The sequence below is a fragment of the Alexandromys fortis genome, unplaced genomic scaffold, assembly GCF_014885135.2.
Source record: "Alexandromys fortis isolate MF-2015 unplaced genomic scaffold, M_Fortis_MF-2015_v1.1 scaffold_87, whole genome shotgun sequence".
In the NCBI taxonomy this organism is placed as follows: Eukaryota; Metazoa; Chordata; class Mammalia; order Rodentia; family Cricetidae; genus Alexandromys; species Alexandromys fortis.
Window position 1 is genome coordinate 7,681,746 of NW_026067971.1, and position 19,468 is coordinate 7,701,213.

Genomic DNA, 19,468 nt, shown 5'->3' on the forward strand with positions numbered 1-19,468 from the left:
CTAAAGTCTTTCACTTGCTTGGTTATTCTAAACTTCTTTCTGTTTACTTTTTTAAGATATTGTGAAATTATTGTGAAAGTACTTTGCTGAAAGTACTTACCACTTGTAGAGTATTGTAGGAGGCTGCTTGTTTGCTCTCGGCTGCCCAGTACCTAAATAATCACACAGAAACTGTATTAATTACAGCAATGCTTGGCTTGTTCGCTTATGCATATTTCTACCTCACTCTTAGCTCTTAAATTAACCCATCTCTATTCATCTGTGTATCACCATGAGGCTGTAGCTTACCGGAAAGATTCCAGCTTGGTAGCGGCTACATGGCATCTCCAAATTCCACCTTCCTTCTCCCAGCATTCAGTTTAGTTTCCCTGCCTAGCTCTACTCTTTGCCCTAACACAGGCCAAGACAGTTTCTTTATTAACCCATGGTATTTACAGCATACAGAGGGAAATCCCACATCAGTAGAGTTTAGTGGAATTTTTAGGGTCTTTTTTTTTTTTTTTCAAGGCAGAGTTTCTCTGTGTAGCTCTGGCTGTCCTGGAACTTACTTTGTAGACCAGGAGGGCCTCTCACAGAGATCTTCCTTCCTCTGTCTCCCTGAGTGCTAGGTGATGTGGAATTCCCCTCTGTATACCATTGGTTAATAAAGAAACTGTTTTGGACCTGTGCAGGGAATAGTGGTAGGCAGGGAAAACTAAACTGAATGCTGGGAGAAAGAAAGAGGAGATAGTGAGAAGCTATGGCACCTCCACCAGAGACAGACATGCTGATACTTTGCTGGTAGGCCATGACCTTGTGGTTATGCACAGATTAATGGAGATGTAAGATGTAAGAGTTAGCCAGAAATATGCTTAAGCTATTGGCCAAACAGTATTGCAAATAATATAGTTTCTGTGTGATTATTTCTGGAGTCTGGTCATCCAAAAAACAAACAAGTGATCTTCCCACAACAGCTGGGATTAAAGGCATGTGTTATCACAACCTGGCTTTCCCCAGTCTTTTGATTTATGTTCTGGGGTTATTTATTCCTTGTGTTTTCTTGGGTGTGCTAAATCTTGAGACTGAAATTTTCCATCTAGTTCCTTCTGTATAGCTAGATAGGTAGATGGATGCTGCTTAAATTAGGTTTTATTATTAATGTTTTTTTTTCTCTGTATGATTGATTATTTTGCTGGCTATAGTAATTTGGGCTATCAGCACGTTATAGAAGTACTCTACTGCTGAGTTGTATCACCAGCCTAGTTCTAGTTCCTAAGTATATACATTAAGAGATTATTTGCTGGGCATTGGTGGCACACGTCTTTAATTCCAGCACTCAGGAAACAGAAACAGGTGAATCTCTGTGTGTTAACAGCCAGCCTGGTCTACAGAGCTTTTCAGAGCTGCTTACACAGAGAAAACTTTCTGATTTGAAAAACAACCAAAAAAATTTTAAAAGTTTTCAATGTATTTTTTATCGATTACCATAAATTTCTCTGGTTTATTAGCTATAGTGTATTTCAGATTTGGAATGATGAATAGGTATTTGATTTTAAAATGTATGTCATTTCTTTTAAAGCTGCATTGTTTTTTTTTTTTTCAGATGACAAAGAAATGTTCTCAACTTTTAACTCTAGAAAAACAGCTGGAAGAAAAAATTATTGCATATTCTTCTATTGCTGCAAAAAATGCAGAACTTGAACAGGAGCTCATGGTAAAATCTGCCATTTTATTTTGCTTTTTAATTGTTAGTCTTTTTTATCTATTATGTAGTATTGTAGCAGCAAGGAACCACTTGTTCGTCCCAGCCGCCTTTACCCGGAATAAGCACACAGAAACTGTATTTATTCAAACACTGTTTGGCCCATTAGCTATAGCTTCTTATTGGCTAACTCTTACATCTTAATTTAACCCATTTCTAGTAATTTGTATATCTCCACATGGCAGTGGCTTACCAGCAAAGATTCAGCATGTTTGTCTCTGGCGGCTCCATGACTTCTCTGACTCTGCCTTTCTTTCTCCCAGCATTCAGTTCTGTCTTCCCCGCCTACCTAAGTTCTGCCTTATCAACAGGCCAAGGCAGTTTCTTTATTCATTAACCAGGAAAGCAGCACAGACAGAAGCACCTCCCACACCACAGTATGACTTTGAGGGTTCTTTGTTGGTTTCTAATTGCGATTACTGATTTAAAGATGATAGTACAGCGTTGAAGTCACCCACTATTATTCTGTCAGAACTTATCTAACCTTTTATTCCTTTTAGTGCTTGGAATTGCAGCCAGAACATTTAGTGTTTGTATATTTACAATTGTTACGTCTTTGTGTATACAAGCGTACTTATCCATGTGTGCATATGTAGGGTCCAGATATCAACACTGGGAATCTTTTTTTGTTTGTTTTGAGACATGATCTCACTATGTAACCCTAGTTGGCCAAATTCATGGAGATCCTCCTGTCTTCACATCCCCTAGAGTTGGGATTGAAGGCATCTGCCACCTGACCAGGCAAACACTGGGTATCTTCCTTTTCATGTGAAGTCAGAGGACAGTTTATGAGACAATTTTCTCTTCTTGCCATGTGGATCTCAGGGATTTAATTCAGGTCTTCAGGCTTTGTATCAAGTATCTTTACCCCTTGAATCATCTTACTGGATTGTCTTTGCTTTGTATTTTTGAAATACTGGCTAGAATATGTTGTAGAGAGTCTCTTCTTTGGTCATTTGTGTTTATGGTTCTAAAAGATTCTTGGATTTGAGTGTTTAGCATTTTAAAATTTGTTAAGTTTTCTGCAGTAGCTTCAGGGAATAGCTGTTTCTAGTGGCTAGTTTTTACTTCATTTCCTTCCCCTACCCAATGCATTCTTAGGTTTGGTATCCTTGTAGTTTCCCAGTGTTTCTGAGTTATGGCTGTGCTGCTGCTGCTTCCTTTCTTCTTCCTTCTTCCTTCTCCTCCTTCCCCCTCCTTTCTTTCTTTTTCCTTCTTTTTCTTCTTCCTTGTCCTGCTGCTTCCTTCTCTCCATCCCTGTCCACTGATGTGTGAAAGTAATATTTCTTCAATTTGATCTTCATCCCTAGTATCTCTCTTATACTGATAATTTGTTTATGTTTTAACAAATAAAGCTTGCCTGAAGATCAGAGTGCAGAGCTAAGCCACTAGAGGCCAGAGAGTGGTGGCACACACCTTTAATCCCAGGACTCAGGAGACAGAGGCAAAGGGATCTCTGTTAGTTCAAGGCATGGGCTATACAAAATTGAATCTGTCTAAAAGAGAAACAGAGCTCACACAAAGGTGATCCCAGCACTTGGAGTCGTAGGCCGTTAATCCCAGCACTGGGGAAGTGGAGACAGGATAGGTATGGCTGGGTGGAGAGAGCAATGTATGGTGGGAGGAGACAGGAGCTCAGTGCAGACTGAGGTTAAGCTGGAGGTAGATGGAGTCTGAAGAACAGTATTGCCCCTTTGGTCTGAGCATTGGTAAAGGCAATGAACTTTCTAGTACCTGGCCTCTCTGCTTCTCTGATCTTCAGCATTAACCCCATATCTGACTCTGGGTTTTATTATTAAAACCAACTATAATTCATGCTACACCTCCTCTACCCCCAGCTCTGTAGGTGATGCTTTCTTTATTTGACCCATTGTGCTTCTTCACCTCGCACATTTATGTCTGAATCTCTAGATTGTTCTGTTTCTTTGTTATTTTATTCCATGATGTCAACTTTGTCCATATTGATGATTTTCTTTGTTCTGTAGCTTACTTTCTTCTAGAATTCCTGGATTGGTTTCTTTAATTTCTTAATTTGCTTATTTGTATCCTTTTCAAGGTATTGGATTTATTTTTAGCTTTTCTTTTTCTTTCATTGAAAATAGGTTTTTAGCCAGGCCTTTAACTCCAGCACTCAGGAATCAGAGGCAGGTGGATCTCTGTGAGTTCAAGGCCAGTCAGGTCTACGAAATGAGTTCCAGGACAGCCAAGGCTACACAGAGATACCCTGTCTCACAAAAGTTAAAAAAAAATACATAAAATATATTCTGGTTACAGTTTTCCCTCTTCATCCTCTTCCCTATGCCTCCCCATCTTCCCTTCCATCCAGATCCACACCCATAACAATAAATACACTAACTGGAACATGACCCAAAGCTGGACATAACGAAGAGCTGAAGAAGTGCATGTAGATATAGAGGCACACACATAAATTCCATGAACATCCAAAACCAGACGTCATAAATTTTAAAAATACCCTGACTTAACATTATGAGACAAAGAACTTCCCCAAATGTCATTGAGTTCATTTTGTGTTCATCATTTACTGGTGGGCAAGGAGCTGACCATAAAGAGCGGTTTGTTTCTCCAGTGAGACTCCCTTGAAGAAAACCAATTTTTCATTTCTTCGAGGCTATCAATTGGAGGTAGCTTCTGAGTCAGCGATGGGTGTGAGTATCCACTCTCCTCTCAGCTCTAGGGTCCTGTCTGGTACAGACTGTGTAGGCCCTATGCATTCCGCCACAGTCTGTGAGTTATATGGACCAGTAATGTGTCAGAAGGCCTTGATTTATTTATTTGTGTCCTCCATCCCTTCTGGCTCTTATATTCTTTTTTTAATTTTAATTTTTAAAACAATCTCATTTTATATACCAATCCTAGTTCGTTCTCTGTCCTTTCTTCGCGCTCTCATCTCTTCCGCACCTAGCCTCCCCATCCACTCCTCAGAGAGGATGAGGCCTCCCAAGGGGGGTCAACAAAGTCTGTTGGATCACTTGAAGCAGAACCAAGACCCTCACCCCTGTACCTATGCTGCGCAAAGTATCCCTCTATAGGGAATGGGTTCCATGCACTAAGGATAAATACTGGTTCCACTGCCCAGACCACACAGCTGTCACCCACATTCATTCAGTGGTGGTGGACATCTAGGCTGTTTCCACTTTCTGGCTGTTATCAGCAACAGTGAACCTGGCTGAGATTTATCTGTTCCCACACTCATCCACTCGCACACCCATGGCTGTCATTCTTTAGAGTTACTCTCAGCTGATGAAGCTCCAGCACAGCTGACTGCCCTCCCTTCATCTTGTCAGCGTCCTGCCCTCATGTTTCTGCGGCTGCATCCCAAGTCTGTCTCTCAACCGGAGCCTGTGATCGTTCCCTTTGTGCTGACCCCCAGAACGGTTTACTTTTTTTTTTTTAAAGATTTATTTATTTATTATGTACACAGTGTTCAGCCTTCATGTATGCCCTCAGGCCAGAAGAGAGCACCAGATCTCATTACAGATGGTTGTGAGCCATATGCCACCATATGGTTGCTGGGAATTGAACTCAGGACCTCCGGAAGAGCAGTCAGTGCTCTTAACCTCTGAGCCATCTCTCCAGCCCCAGCGTTTTAGTTTTAAACAGTAGGTTCCCTGAAGATAGTGTCCAGCCACGGCCAGGAGAGCTCCTCTACTTCTGTTCTGTTTTATCCAAGAAGTCCTAGCAAGACCAGCAGCTGGATTTGAGGCTCGTGAGAGCTGTGGATTTGTCTTGTTAGCAGGACTCTTGATCTCATGTTTACTAGGGTTGTCTGGTAATGTTTGGATGAGGCCTTCCCTCTGCCACGTCAGTTGAAGCTACTCTGTGGGGCTCTCTCTTGTGGCGTCACATCCTGTCTCTCCATGCTGCTGAGCAGTCCTAGCGCTCCTCTTCGGAATCTCCAGAGTTTGCTCTTTTCCTGCTTTCGCTCATCCTGATACTTCTCTGGACCATCACAGAGACAATTTCTAGTCTACCATGTTGTCTGGAAATCAGTCTTTTTGTTTAATTATTGATAAAAGTGTAACGAATGGAATGTGGCAGGTTTATTGCTAGATTCATGTATTTTTATCTAAAACAGCTTTTGGTTATATTCTTCCCAATATTTTTATTTCTAGGAGAAGAATGAAAAAATAAGAAACCTTGAATCTAATATCAATACAGAACATGAGAAAATTTGTTTTGCTTTTGAAAAAGCAAAGAAAATTCACCTTGAACAGCATAAAGAAATGGAAAAACAGATTGAACGAGTAAGTTTTTTTTTTTTTTTTTCCAAGACAAGGTTTCTCTGTAGCTCTAGAGTCTGCCCTGGAACTAGCTCTTTTAGTCCAGGCTGGCCTCAAACTCACAGAGATTGACCTGCTTCTGCCTCCTGAGTGCTGGGATTAAAGGTGTGCACCACCACCAGGCTAATGTATTCTTTAGTAGTGAAAAGAACCTTAATGTAGTGGGAGGCCGCTTGCTTGTTTCCTGGCTGCCCAGACTCCCGAAATAACCACACAGAAACTGTATTAATTAAATCACTGCTTGGCCCATTAGCTCTAGCTTCTTATTAGCTAACTTTTACATATTAATTTAACCCATCTATATTAATCTGTGTATCACCACGAGGGTTGGCTTACTGGGTAAATTTCTAGTGTCTGTCTCCTGTGGGGCTACATGGCTTCTCCTTACTCTGCCTTCTTCCTCCCAGCATTCAGTTTAGTTTACCCTGCCTAGCTAAGTTCTGCCTTGCTATAGGTCCAAAGCAATTTCTTTATTAATCAATGGTAATCACAGCATACAGAGGGGAATCCCCTATCACCTTAAGCATTCTAACCCAAATTTTAAGTGCAAATAAAGAAACAACAGCATAAAAAAATTAATGGCAAGACATATAATAAGAATCTCACTCTTTCTAAATAATTTTTGTTTCGTTTCCTGGGGGTAGGGACTGGGGGGTTAGGGTCTCATATGTATCTCTGGCTGTCCTGGAACTCTCTATGTAGACCACATACATCCCTGTCTTTCTCTGCCTCCCAAGTCCTGGGATTAAAGACTGCATCACCACTACACTTGAGTCCAATGCTATCATCATCATCATCATCATCATCATCATCATCATCATCATCATCATCATCATTTTGTAGTTCTGGGGATGGAATCCAGAGCATTGTACATACTAACCGGATACTCTATTAATCTGGCTCAGCAGATAGAGCTGCCTATTGCCAAGCCTGAATACTGGAGTTTAGATTCCAGGACCTACACAGGGGAAGGAGACTGACTCTTGGAAGTTGTCCTCCAGCCTTCATGCATTTAAACACACGCACACACAGACATACAAAATGAAATAAAATGTGATACCATCCCCCCTTTTCTTTAAAAAAAAAAAGAATACATCAATAGCGAAAATCTCTAAAAATGTTCAGTAAAAATTTGAAACTGGTAATCAGTTGGAGCTAAAGGTTTAAAAGAATCAGGAATAAAAGAACTGTATCATGCAGGGTGATGGTGGTGACAGTGGCTGCAGCCACTGCTTGGGAGGCGGAGGCTGACAGTTCTCCCTGAGTTGACTGTGAAACACAATGCTGACAAACTGAATAACGCACTTGGTAGGCCATGAACTCAAGGCCAGTGTGGGCTATGTAGCAAGTTTCAGACCAGCCAGGAATGCATCATGACTTCTGATTTTTCAAAACGAAATAAAGGAAACTTAGTTTCACATTATTCCAAAAAATTTCAGGTCTTTGTGGTTTCATTGGCAAATTCTTCCAAACACGAAAGGAAGAAATAACATTACTATATAGTATACTAGAAGAAGATGAATTACTTTCAAACTCATTTAACAAAGAAGGCAAGTACTTTAAATTCCAAAAATGAGACAAAGACAATAAATACCATTTTATTCTTATTAGAACATGAAAGTATAAAATAAGAGGAAAAAAAAACCTACAATAATTTTAATTGTCATTTGTTGTTAGTATGATAGATTGGGACTCAGTCTAAAAAACCAGAAATAGGGGGCTGGAGAGATGGCTCAGAGGACAAGAGCACTGGCTGCTCTTCCAGAGGTCCTGAGTTCAATTCCCAGCAACCACATGGTGGCTCACAACCATCTGTAATGAGATCTGGTGCCCTCTTCTGGCGTGCAGGCATACATGGAGGCAGAATGCTGTAAACATAATAAATAAATAAATCTTTAAAAAAAAAATAGAAAAAAAAAACCAGAAATAATAAAGGGTAAAGGCAGAGAGAAAAAAATTTTGATCTACTTGGAATAGAATATCTTCTGAAATGAAAATGTTACAGAAATCAAAGCAAGATATCAAAGTAAACCTTAATTTCTTATATTAAGTCTAGTACTTCCTAAAATAAATGAACTAGACCCATACATATCAACACAAATTTTATTTCATGTTGTTTATGACTGCACATATTTAATAAAAGCATGAAAACAGACCAGTCAATAATAAGAATAATGAAAGAAAGGGAAAAGAGATTTATGATTTAATTTTTTTAATTAAGGGAAACGAAAGGAAATTTCTAAAATGCAGAAATCTGTGTACTTTCAAATATACTTACGTTTAAAGTGTTCCCAATGTTTTAAAACTATATAACATGAAAATCTTGATTTTATATTTAGCTTGAAAGTCAACTAGAGAAAAGAGACCAGCAATTCAAAGAACAAGAAAAGACTATGTCCATTTTGCAGCAAGATATACTATGTAAACAACATCACCTTGAATCACTAGACAGGCTCTTGACGGAAAGTAAAGTGGTAAAGTCATCTTTTTAAAAGTATTATTTGAAAGCTAGAATTTTAAGTTTATGTTTCTGTAGCATATATTTAATATACTCTCAATATTTATTTGCAAACATTTTTTCTATCAAAATTTGTTTACAGGAAATGGAAAAAGAAAATACGAAGAAAGATGAAGCTTTGAAAGCATTGCAAATTCATGTATCTGAAGAAACAATCAAGGCTAGTATAGTATACTTTTTGTGTATGTGTGTGTGTGTTTGTGTGCATACACATGCCATGGCATGAGTGTGAAGTCATGGGAAAACTTGCAAGAATTAGTTTTCTCCTTCTATCATAAATGGATCTCAAGAATAGAATTCAGGTAATTAGATTTGGAGACAAGAATCTTTATCTGCTAAACCCAGCTTATCAGGCCTCTGTTTTACTATTACAGGCATTTTTATGGCTTTTTTACAATAAATTATTAAAATTGTAATATATAAATGTCAATTAAGTGGTTCAGGAATTGGCTCAGTGATTAAGATTGTGCACACCTTTGGTTTTATTGTTTTGTTTTGGGTTCCCTTGTGTAGCAGTTCCAACTGTCCTGAACTAGCTCTCGTAGACTAGGCTGGCCTCGGACTCACAGAGATCCTCCTGCCTCTGCCTCCTGAGTGCTGGCACCTGGTTTGTGTATGCTAATCTTGCACAGGACCTGAGTTTTGTTCTAGCAGCCTGTTGGGCAGTTACAACTGCCTGTAACTCCAGCTCCCACACCCTTTCTGGCCTCTGAGAGTACTCGCATGCATAAACACATACACACACACAAACGTATTTTTAAATACTTTGTTTTTCATATAAAATTATGAATGTTATCAAAACTTATTTTTGTTATGAGGGAGCAGGGTTCATGCACACGTATCTCCCCTACCGACACACAAATAAATATAATTTAAACAAATTTAAGAAACAAAAGGTACTAATTTTACTGTTGTACCTCACAGTATAATAGCTGTAGCCACAGAGCATGATAAATGCTTAATTAAGATATAAAAGGCATTAAATGCATGTCTGTCTGTATGAAAAAGGAGTATATTTAGTATTCAATTGTATAACCTTTGAAATGTTTCTCTTGTAAAAATGGAAGAACTACTATATATTCCTTATATTTTTATTTGTGCTAGTAGGTCTAAATATGCTGTCATCTTGTACCATAAATACCTTCAATATAAAGATGACTACTTTTGCCTAGAATTCTTTTTATACTCTGTTTTATGATTGTATATACCTATGTAAACAATATGTCTTCAAGGCAGAGGGGGAGAGAGTGAGAGAATATGTTTGTGTTGTGTAAACAGAGGTTTCTGTCTGCCTGGTCCTGCGGCTGTTCAGTCCCAAAGAAACACACAGGTACTTACATTAATTAAAAACTGTTTGGCCTTTTAGCTCAGCGTTATTATTAACTAACTCTTAGAACTTTTTTTTTTAATTTTACCTTTCTTTTTTTAATTAATTAATTAATTAAAGATTTCTGTCTCTTCCCCACCGCCGCCTCCGCTTTCCCTCCCCCTCCCCAACTCTTAGAACTTAAATTAACCCATAATTCTTACCTATGTTTAACCACATTTCTTGGCACCTTTTCTCAGTGCAGCATTTTCATCTTTCTTCCTCTGCGTCTGGGTGGCGACTGCCTTTCCTCTTCCCAGAATTCTCTTTGTCTGGTTGCCCTACTTATGTCTCCTTCCTCGATACTGGCCAATCAGAGTTTTATTAAGCCAATATGAGTGACAAACCTTTAAAGTGTAGGAGAGTATTTCCCACAGCAGTATTGTATGTGTAGTATATAGGCATATGTGTCATTGGAAGTTAGAAGTTGAAATCAGGTCTCTTCCTTGGTCCTTTTTTTTTTTTTTTTTTTTTTTTTTGAGATAGGATATGTCACCAAACCTGGAGTTTGCCAATTCAGCTATTTAGTCTGGCCTGTGATCTGCCTGTCTCTGCCTCCCGAATGGTAGAATTGGATACACATGCATGCTGCCATACCTGGCTTTGTACTTGAGTGCTGGAAATCTGAACTCTGATCTCCACGCTTATTGTGAGCTATCTTCCCAGCCCAACAGTTCTGTCTTTATTTGTTGTTATGGGTCTGGGGTTACTTAGAGATTCACTATGACCATAAATACATTTTAATAATAGACTTATATTTTAGATATTGATGTACAATGTGGGGCCAGGACTGAACCTGAATGTTCCCCAGATTTATCACCTAGCCATATCAGCCCAAAGCTGATGAAGGAAAAGCCACGAGACTGATGTATTTTGTCTACGTGTAGGCAGGGTCTAATTTATATGTCTTGCACTTGTCCTAGTCATCTTTGAGCAGAGTAGCAGTTTGATTACAAAAGTGGAGACTGAGTTAGTCTGCTGTCCTGCTGGAACAGATCTACTATCTTACAGGACCAGTCAGTTTATGGACACTCTTTAATGTCTGGGGAAGGGAAGTGGGCTGCTGTGATACATGCGTATACAAGCCAGGGACTAAAGCTGGACTTGCATGGACCATCAGCTCCCAAATAATGATGTGGAAACTTTTTATTAAGTATGAAAACTTGTCCTTAGCTTAGACTTGTTCCCAACTAGATCTTAAAACAAATTAACCCTTTCATACTAATCTACATTCTGACATGTGGCTCATTATTTCTTCTCCATACTGTACATCTGACTTCCTCTGTGTCTCACTGGCGAATTCCTACCTCTCAGATTCTTCCCAGAGTTCCTGTCTCTGCCCAGAAGTCCCACCTATCCTCTCCTGACTAGCTAATGGCCATTCAGCTCTTTATTAAACCAATCAGAAGGTGCCTTAGGCAGATGAGGTAAAAACCTTACATCTCCACAATGTCCAGGAAGATTATCCCACAACAAGGGGCTTACATGTTAGAGGCATTTTTTCTTTTTTGTCTCTCAGGCATAGTAAGTCTAAACTTTAATGTAAGGTTGACTGTCTCACTATAGCCATTCCTATAGAATTCAGCAATTATTTAACATTTACTGTCACATCAGTTTATTTACTTATATAAGAGTAAACTTAATTTTAAAATATTAGCATACAAGTCAGTCATAGTAGCCCCTATCTGTAACCCTAGCACATGGGAGAAGAGTCTAGAGGATTTCTGAAAGTTTGAGGCTGGCCTGGTCTATACAGTGTGTTCCAGGCCATCTAAGAGCCTTGTTTCAAACAAGAAGGAAAAAATAAAAAAGGTAGATAAATATTAATGTTGTAGGCATGAAACTATTTTGTTAAATAATATTTAATAGCTATTAAACTTCTAGTTCTTCATGTAGTAAGGAATTTCCATATATTAATGACCAGATAAGAGATGAGAAATCCGAAAATGAATGAATCATACATTGAATTTTTTTCCTTGATGCTTTTAATGAGTTTAATTTGGGGAAAAAATAAATATGAGGAAGAAATATAGAAGCAAAATTCCTTAGTTCAAATATAAGTAATTTTGTAATTTTAATTATTTATTTTGCTTTTTGGGACAGGATTTCCTGTGTAACCCTAGGTGTCCTGGAACTCTCTTTGTAGACCAAGCTGGCCTCGAACTCACAGAGATCCACCTGCCTCTGCTTCCCAGGCGCTGGGATTAAAGGCGTGCGCCACCACCGTCATCATCACCTTGTCCTGGCAATGCTTAAGCTTGCATGGGCAGCCCGTTTATGGCAGCTCTCCAGTTGTTCCTATGCCTGGCAGGCCTAGATGCTGTTCCGCAGTCTTCCTTTGTGCTGTCTGTGCAGCTTTCTGTCCTCAGCAGTGCAGCAGTGCCAGAACTCCACCACACTGGCTCAGTACAAACCGTTTCAACCTGGAATATCTGTAGCAATAAAATAACAGTCTGGGGTCCTTGTTCCTGATTATCTTATTATCCTTTCCAAGTACCTTTGCAAGATTCTATTTGTTAATTTCAAGGCTCATATATGAACTGTGTGTAGGAAAGTTAAAACTGTCAGTTTAAAATTGCATTTTCAAGTGTGGTCAGTGAGAACTAAACGTTTGATGAGTCTGAAGATGTTGCTCAGTATTAGGCCCCTTGCCAAGTGTGGTCACAGCCCTGCATTTGATTCCTAACACCAACATAAATAAAATAATTCTGAACAGGTAACAATATCCATAAAGTAAACAAATGTGTTTGTTACCTGTTAAATAGATTGTTGAAAGACTATGCCTTAGGTTTAGATTATATTTCTTGCTTTCCTATAATTTCTGTCCTGGAATGCACTGCCTTCTGTAGCTGAGGCTGACCTTGAACTCACAGAGATCTCTACCTTCTGAGTGCCAAGGTCGAGGTTGTTATATTTTTGTGACAAGGTTTTTCTTTGTAACAGCTGTGGCTGTCCCTGATCTTGTACTATTGACCAGTCTGGCCTCAAAATCATAGAGATCCTCCTGTCTCTGCCTCTCGAGTGCTGAGGTTAATGGCATGCACCACCACTGCCCGGTTTGTTATTGTGTGTACCCTGGCTGTTTTGGAACTCTCTCTGTAGACCCAGCTGGTCTCAAATTCACAGAGCTCTGCCTGCCTCCCAAGTGTTGGGATTAAAGGCGTGCGCTGCCACTGCCCAGCAGGCACGCTGTCCTACGCGTGCAGTCTTCTTCCACTGCACCACAGCCCAGCCCTCAGGTCACTAGTGTAAGAGGAATTTTATTGGACTGTCTTTGGAGTGGTTTGGGAATGACTGATTTCTCAGTAACCTTGTAACAATGGGTTTTATCATCTTTGAATGAATCCTATCAGAGTAATTTATTGTATTATTATCAGGTACTAATGCCCATTCTCTTGCTTAAGAGAGAGAACATAACAAGGGTTTTTGCTTTTTTATCTTCTGTCTGTCTGTATGTCTCCCTGCCTGCCTATCTATCTGCATAGCACTGGTCATCCTAGATCTCTCTTTAGACCAGTCTGGCCTCAAACTCAGAGGTCTGTCTGTTTCTGCCTCCGGAGTGCTGGGATTAAAGGCCTGTGCCACTGTGCTTGTGTGGATTAACACAGCTGTTAATTAAAAGTTTTAAAACTAAGGACTTCAGAGATGGTTTTCTCTCACAGATAAACTTCTTTTTACAAAGGACTCCAATCTGGTTCCCAGCACTCACCCTGGGTATCTTTGCACCTGCCTCTTAACTTCAGCTCCAGGGGGATCTGACACCTGCATTCACATGTGCACAAATCCACAGAAAGACAGGCAGACAGACACATACACACAATTTAAAAATGTTAATCTTTAAAAATTGTTGTTACTAGGACAACAGTTTTTTTTTTTTTTTAAACTGAGATAGTCATTCATAATGGCAGCCTTCTTGGCTGTCAGTAGTTATATAAACAAACTGAGATAGTCTCTCATAATGTTGGCTTCAGAATTCCCTTTTAGAAAGAATTACTAGGGCGATTTTTTAATGTCAAATTGTGTAAGACACATGGCTTACTTAGTACTTCTGTCAGTGAGGAATTCTCATCTTGCTTCCTCTACAGCTGGGTGACAACTGCAGACTGACCTTTCCTTTTCCCAGCATTCTCCTGTTCTGGTCACCCTGCCTCTTCATCCTGCCTGGTCGCCTCACCTGTCCTGCCTGGCTACAGGCCATTCAGCATTTTATTAAAAATAATACATGTAGCAGGATAAAAGACCATTGACTCACAGCTTCAAATAGTTCCTGAGAAAAAAAATTTCTTTTTTCTCTCCAGTATTGTTGAAATTTCTTTCATAGTTTCAAATGTGATGTTTTTATTCAGAGAAAAGGAATCTTCCCCTGCAAAATTAAAGCTCAGCATTATAAGGGGAAAGAAAAGAGCAAGGTAAGAATCTTAGTAATAGAAGGGTATGGACATGTATTTTGAGCTAATTTTTTTTAGTTACTAAATTTGATTTGCTCTTTAATATTAGATAACACAAAGCATTACACATAAACACTTGAGTCATGTTATTGGTCTTTTAAAATATTTATTTATTTATTTATTTATTATGTATGCAATATTCTGTCTGTGTGTACCAGAAGAGAGCACCAGACCCCATTGCAGATGGCTGTGAGCCACCATGTGGTTGCTGGGAACCAAACTCAGGACCTCTAGAAGAGGAGGCAATGCTCTTAACCTCTGAGCCATCTCTCCAGCCCTTGGATTTTTAAAGAATATTTTTTCACAGGTACTAAGCAAAGAAGATGTTTTTCCTGTGTGATAAATTTTTTCTTCACAAACCAACATTTCCAAATATTCTCATCTTAGCAACATTTGTAGGATATCTGTACTCACTTTCCTATTTCATTGGTCTAGGATTAAGAAATAAATAATAAGCTTGCCTTCTTAAGGGAGTGTTTTGGGGTTTCTATTTGACATTATTTCAAATGACTTATTCCTTACAAATTTAAACTTCCAGCGTTTCACTGTTGTTCTTCCTACTGCCTTGCCCTGAGCACGACCCCTCTTTTTAGAACGTGCTTCTGTACCTATGTTGTTCAGGACTGTTCTGTGCTTCTCTTAGTTCCTGGTTTGCCTTGATGAATGAGCTTTTTCAGCCAGTCTCTCCTGTCAGATCATTTCATACTCTGAATAGACCTATCTCAGTTTAAATTTGTGTATTACTCTGTGTGCTGCAATTGTTTGCTGCAGTGCACGTGTGCAGGTGTTGCAGCAGATGGGTGGAGGTCAGGAGAGCTTTGCTGAGTTGATTGCTCTCTTCCACCAGAGGTTCTGGGAGTCAGTCTCAGATCACCCAGGCTTGCGCAGAAAAGTGCCTTTGCTGACTTAGCTATCGTACTGACCTGATTTTAGTGTTTCAAGCAGTAAAGTAACCTTAGGAGATCAATCTGTTAAATATTGTACAAATAACAAATATTCATTAATTAATAATTCAGTGTTTTGTTTTTTGAGACAGTGTCTCTCTACATAACCCTGAATGTCCTGAACTCACTGTGTAGACCAGGCTACCTTGGAACTCATAGAGATTTACCTGTCTCTCCCTCCCAAGTGCCTTGATTTTTCTTTTCTTTCTTTTTTTTATTTTATACTTTGCTTTTTTTTTTTTTAACTTTAGGTCAGACAACTGGATTCAGCTTTAGAAATCTGTAAGGAAGAACTTGCTTTGCATTTGAATCAGTTGGAAGGAAATAAGGAAAAATTTGAAAAACAGCTGAAGAAGAAGTCTGAAGAGGTAAATTGTTCTTTTATTTAGCAAAATTTTCAAATGCTTGTTGGTATTGTTAATTTTTTAATTTTTCTCAATATGCTTTATTTTGTTTGGGTTATTTAAAGACAAGGTTGGCCTAGGGTATCCAAGGCTAACCTCAGACTCCCTATATAACTGATGGTATAGAATTTATGATCTTCCTGCTTCTGATTATCAAGTGCTGGGATTACAGGTGTGTACAAACATTTGTGTATGTTTATATGGTGCTGGGAAAGGTGTGCTGGGTATCAAATTACTTTTCTACCACTGTGATAAAACACTATGACCAAGGCAAGTTAGAGAAGGAAGAGTTTATTTGGGACTTCCAGTTTCAGAGGGTGAGTCCTTGACCACCAAATGTGTCAGAGCATAGCAGCAGGAATGGCACTGGAGCAGTAGCCACTGTTGTGAGGCAGAGAAATAACTAGGAATGGCTGTGTCTTTTGAATCTTTAAATTTACCCCCAGTGACACACGTGCTCTAACAATGTCACACACTTCCTAATCTTTCCCAAATAGTTCCTCCTACTGGGGACAAAGTATTGTAATATCTGCACCTCTGGGAGCCATTCTCATTCAAACATCACACACTAGGCAGACGCCCCACTGAGTTACATCCTCATCGCCTTCATATGCTCTAAACATACATCTGTAGAAAGAGGACATTAAATGTAATTTTTGTTTGTTTTGAGACAAGGTTTCTGTCTAACAGTGCAGGCTGTCCTGTAACTCACTTTGTAGACCAGTGTAGCCTTTATATATATGACACTAAAAACATATTTTAAATTATATATTCTTTAAAGAACAGACTTTATTTCAGTATAGCATAAAATATAATACCTTAAAATTCAAATTCACTTATTTTTAGGCCATCAAAATAGTAAGTTAAATTATTACATAGTAATTTTAATATAAATTGAATAATATTTAAAGCATTGTTTTAGACGTAGGAGTTTAAAATTTTTCAAAACTTTTTGTTGGTGGTGGTGGTTGTGGTTTTTTGGAAACAGTCCTAAAACTCATTCTGTAGACCAGGCTAGCCTTGAACTTGGAGATCCACCTACCTCTACTACCCTTGTGCTGGCAAAACTTAAAAAAAATTGTTTCTTCTTGCTTGAAGAGTTAAGAATCAGCTTTAGAAGGTGGATGTGGTGGTACAGACTTAAACTCCCAGCCCTTGGGTGGCTACTCACGAGGATGGTGAGTTGTAGGCAGGCCTGAGCTACTTAGTTTTAAGCCATCAATCCCTTCACAGTGAGGTACTATTTTTTTTAAAAAATTAGGTTTAACAATTAAACTTTATTGAGTAAAAATTTCAGTTACTAAAGACCTTTTCTAAAAGGCTGAAGAGTTGGCTTGGCAAGTAAAACTTGTGTGCTATCCCTAGAACCCACACGGTGGAAGGAGAGAACTCCTCCAAGTTTTCCTCTTACCTCTACATGTATACACACACATGAAACAAAAATTAAGACTTTCATTTGTTGTCTAAGGTTTTTGTCCTGCCCAGTTCTCACAGCTGTTGAGTCCCAAAGAAATCACACAGAGGTCTATATTAATCATAAACTGATTGACCCACTAGCTCAGGCTTCTTACTAACTCTCATAACTTATATTAGCCCATTATTCTTATCTGTGTTAGCCATGTGGCTCAGTACCTTTTTCAGTGAGGTAGTCACATCTTGCTTCTTCTGTGGCTGGGCTAGGACTGCAGAGGAATGGGCTTCCTCCTTCCCAGAATTCTCTTGTTTCTCATTGACCTGCCTCTACTTCCTGTCTGGTTGTCCTGCCTATACTTCCTGCCTGGCTACTGGCCAATCAGCGTTTATTTAAAATATAATTGACAGAATATAGACCATGGTTCCACACCATTTATTAAGAGTTGTCTTATTATCTCTACAACCTCGGCATCCACCCACATACACAGGCAAGGCCTTGCTGTGTAGCCTCTAGGCAGTTTCTAAGTCATAATCCTCCTGCTTTAGCTTCCTAAGGGCTGGGATTTTACCTGTGCACCATCATATTTACCTTAAAGATGTCTTTTAAAGAAATTTTGGAGACCAGCATACTAAGACCTTAAATATTTGTAGAGAAGTTTTGTAGTTGATATTGTTATTACTTTATGTGTTGGAATATGAATATTCTGGATCAATTTGTTGTGATATAATTTTACAAACTACTATAATATTAATACTATGTAGTATGATAAATATCACCGGATTTTATTATGTAGTAATTTTGGTTTTATATCTATAAATGGAAAAGAAGGTTCATTAAATGCAATGTAGATCAATCCAGAGCTACCTCTGACTTTCCCTTTCTGGATGGGTTGCACAGAGCATTCTCCTTCCTGTTACAGTAAAAGATGAGATGATGGTGTGTGGTCTCAGTACCTAGAGGAAGCTGTTTATGACTTCAAAGTAAAAGGTCACGTAAGAATAGTTGATCAACTGTCTTAGGGTTTCTGTTGCTATAAAGAGACACTATAACCATGGCAGCTCTTATAACAGAAAACATTTAATTGGTGTGGCTTGCTTACAGTTGAAAGGTTCAGTCCATTATCATCATGGTGGAACATGGTGAAGTACAGGCAGATATGGTGTTATAGCTGTAGCGAAGGGTCCTGTATCTTGCAGGCAACAGGAGGTAATCTGTGTGACACTGACCGAAGCTTAAGCAAAAGAGACCTCAAAGCCCACCCCCACAGTGACACTATTCCTTCAACAAGGCCACACCTCCCAATAGTGCTGTTCCCTATGGATTTATAGGACCCAGTTACATTTAAACTACCACACCAGTCCGTAAGTATTAAAATGCTTTCCTTCTCAGAAAGAAATATGTTTCAGAATTCTAGCCAGCCCAAACAATGCATCTCATGGGAACATTTCACAATGATGCCAAACAAGAGCGAGCCCTGTCAGCATCTTCCTGTATCCATACCTTTTATAGAAACAACCCTATCTTCATCTCCTGTCAGCATCTTCCTGTATTCACAACCTTGTATAGGAACAACCCTATCCTATCTTCATCTCCCAGGCAGAATAATGAACCATGCCCTTCTCCGTGACCAACTGGAATACATGAGAAGTGGGATAATTACGGAGCTGTTTTTATTTGAAACATTCATTGTAACAAGGAATATATCTCTCTGCTAGGTATACTGTTTGCAGAAAGAGCTAAAGGTGAAGAGTCATAGTCTTCAGGAGACGAGCGAGCAGAATGCAGTTCTGCAGCACACTCTCCAGCAGCAGCAGCAGATGCTACAGCAGGAGACACTCAGAAACGGAGAGCTCGAAGACATTCAGGCCAAACTTGAAAAGCAGGTATATTGTTGGGTAAAAATAGTTGGAATTTTTATGGAATAGAATTTAAAGATCATTTGCAGATTTTTAATCAAGAAAATGTACTCAGATCTAAATCTCATACTATGGTGACAATATTTATAATGCCACAAAATTTTATTATAATTTAGACTCCTTGACTGAATTTTTTTCTTGAATCTATAAATTTAATACCTATATGAATTATTATGTCTTCTGATGTCTCCTTTTTGAATACCACATGTGGTATAGCATCCTTTAAAGAACTGAAAAAAAAATACAATAAAAGAAGAATCCCGTTCCCCAAAATAGAACTGCTGCTGAGCTATACACGTAAGTTATGATCGTGGGATTGTAACTTGTGGTACAGTGGCTGTATAGTACACACAAGACTGTGGGTTCAGTCTCCAAGACCACAGCAAAGATTTGTTTAAAGAAAATGAAGAAGTCAT

The 19,468-nt window shown here is 38.9% G+C and overlaps 1 protein-coding gene across 7 annotated transcripts in view; it reads left to right on the plus strand.

Annotated features, from left to right (window-relative positions):
- Ccdc18 (coiled-coil domain containing 18) overlaps positions 1-19,468 on the plus strand; it is a 111,229-nt gene that overhangs the window by 48,625 nt on the left and 43,136 nt on the right. For all 7 annotated transcript variants that reach the window (XM_050155718.1, XM_050155715.1, XM_050155719.1 and 4 more), the window contains 6 exons: positions 1,583-1,693; positions 5,875-6,006; positions 8,382-8,516; positions 8,643-8,720; positions 15,570-15,686; positions 18,852-19,019. In XM_050155718.1, coding sequence (XP_050011675.1) covers positions 1,583-1,693; positions 5,875-6,006; positions 8,382-8,516; positions 8,643-8,720; positions 15,570-15,686; positions 18,852-19,019 — 741 coding nt within the window. The remainder of the gene's footprint in view (positions 1-1,582; positions 1,694-5,874; positions 6,007-8,381; positions 8,517-8,642; positions 8,721-15,569; positions 15,687-18,851; positions 19,020-19,468) is intronic.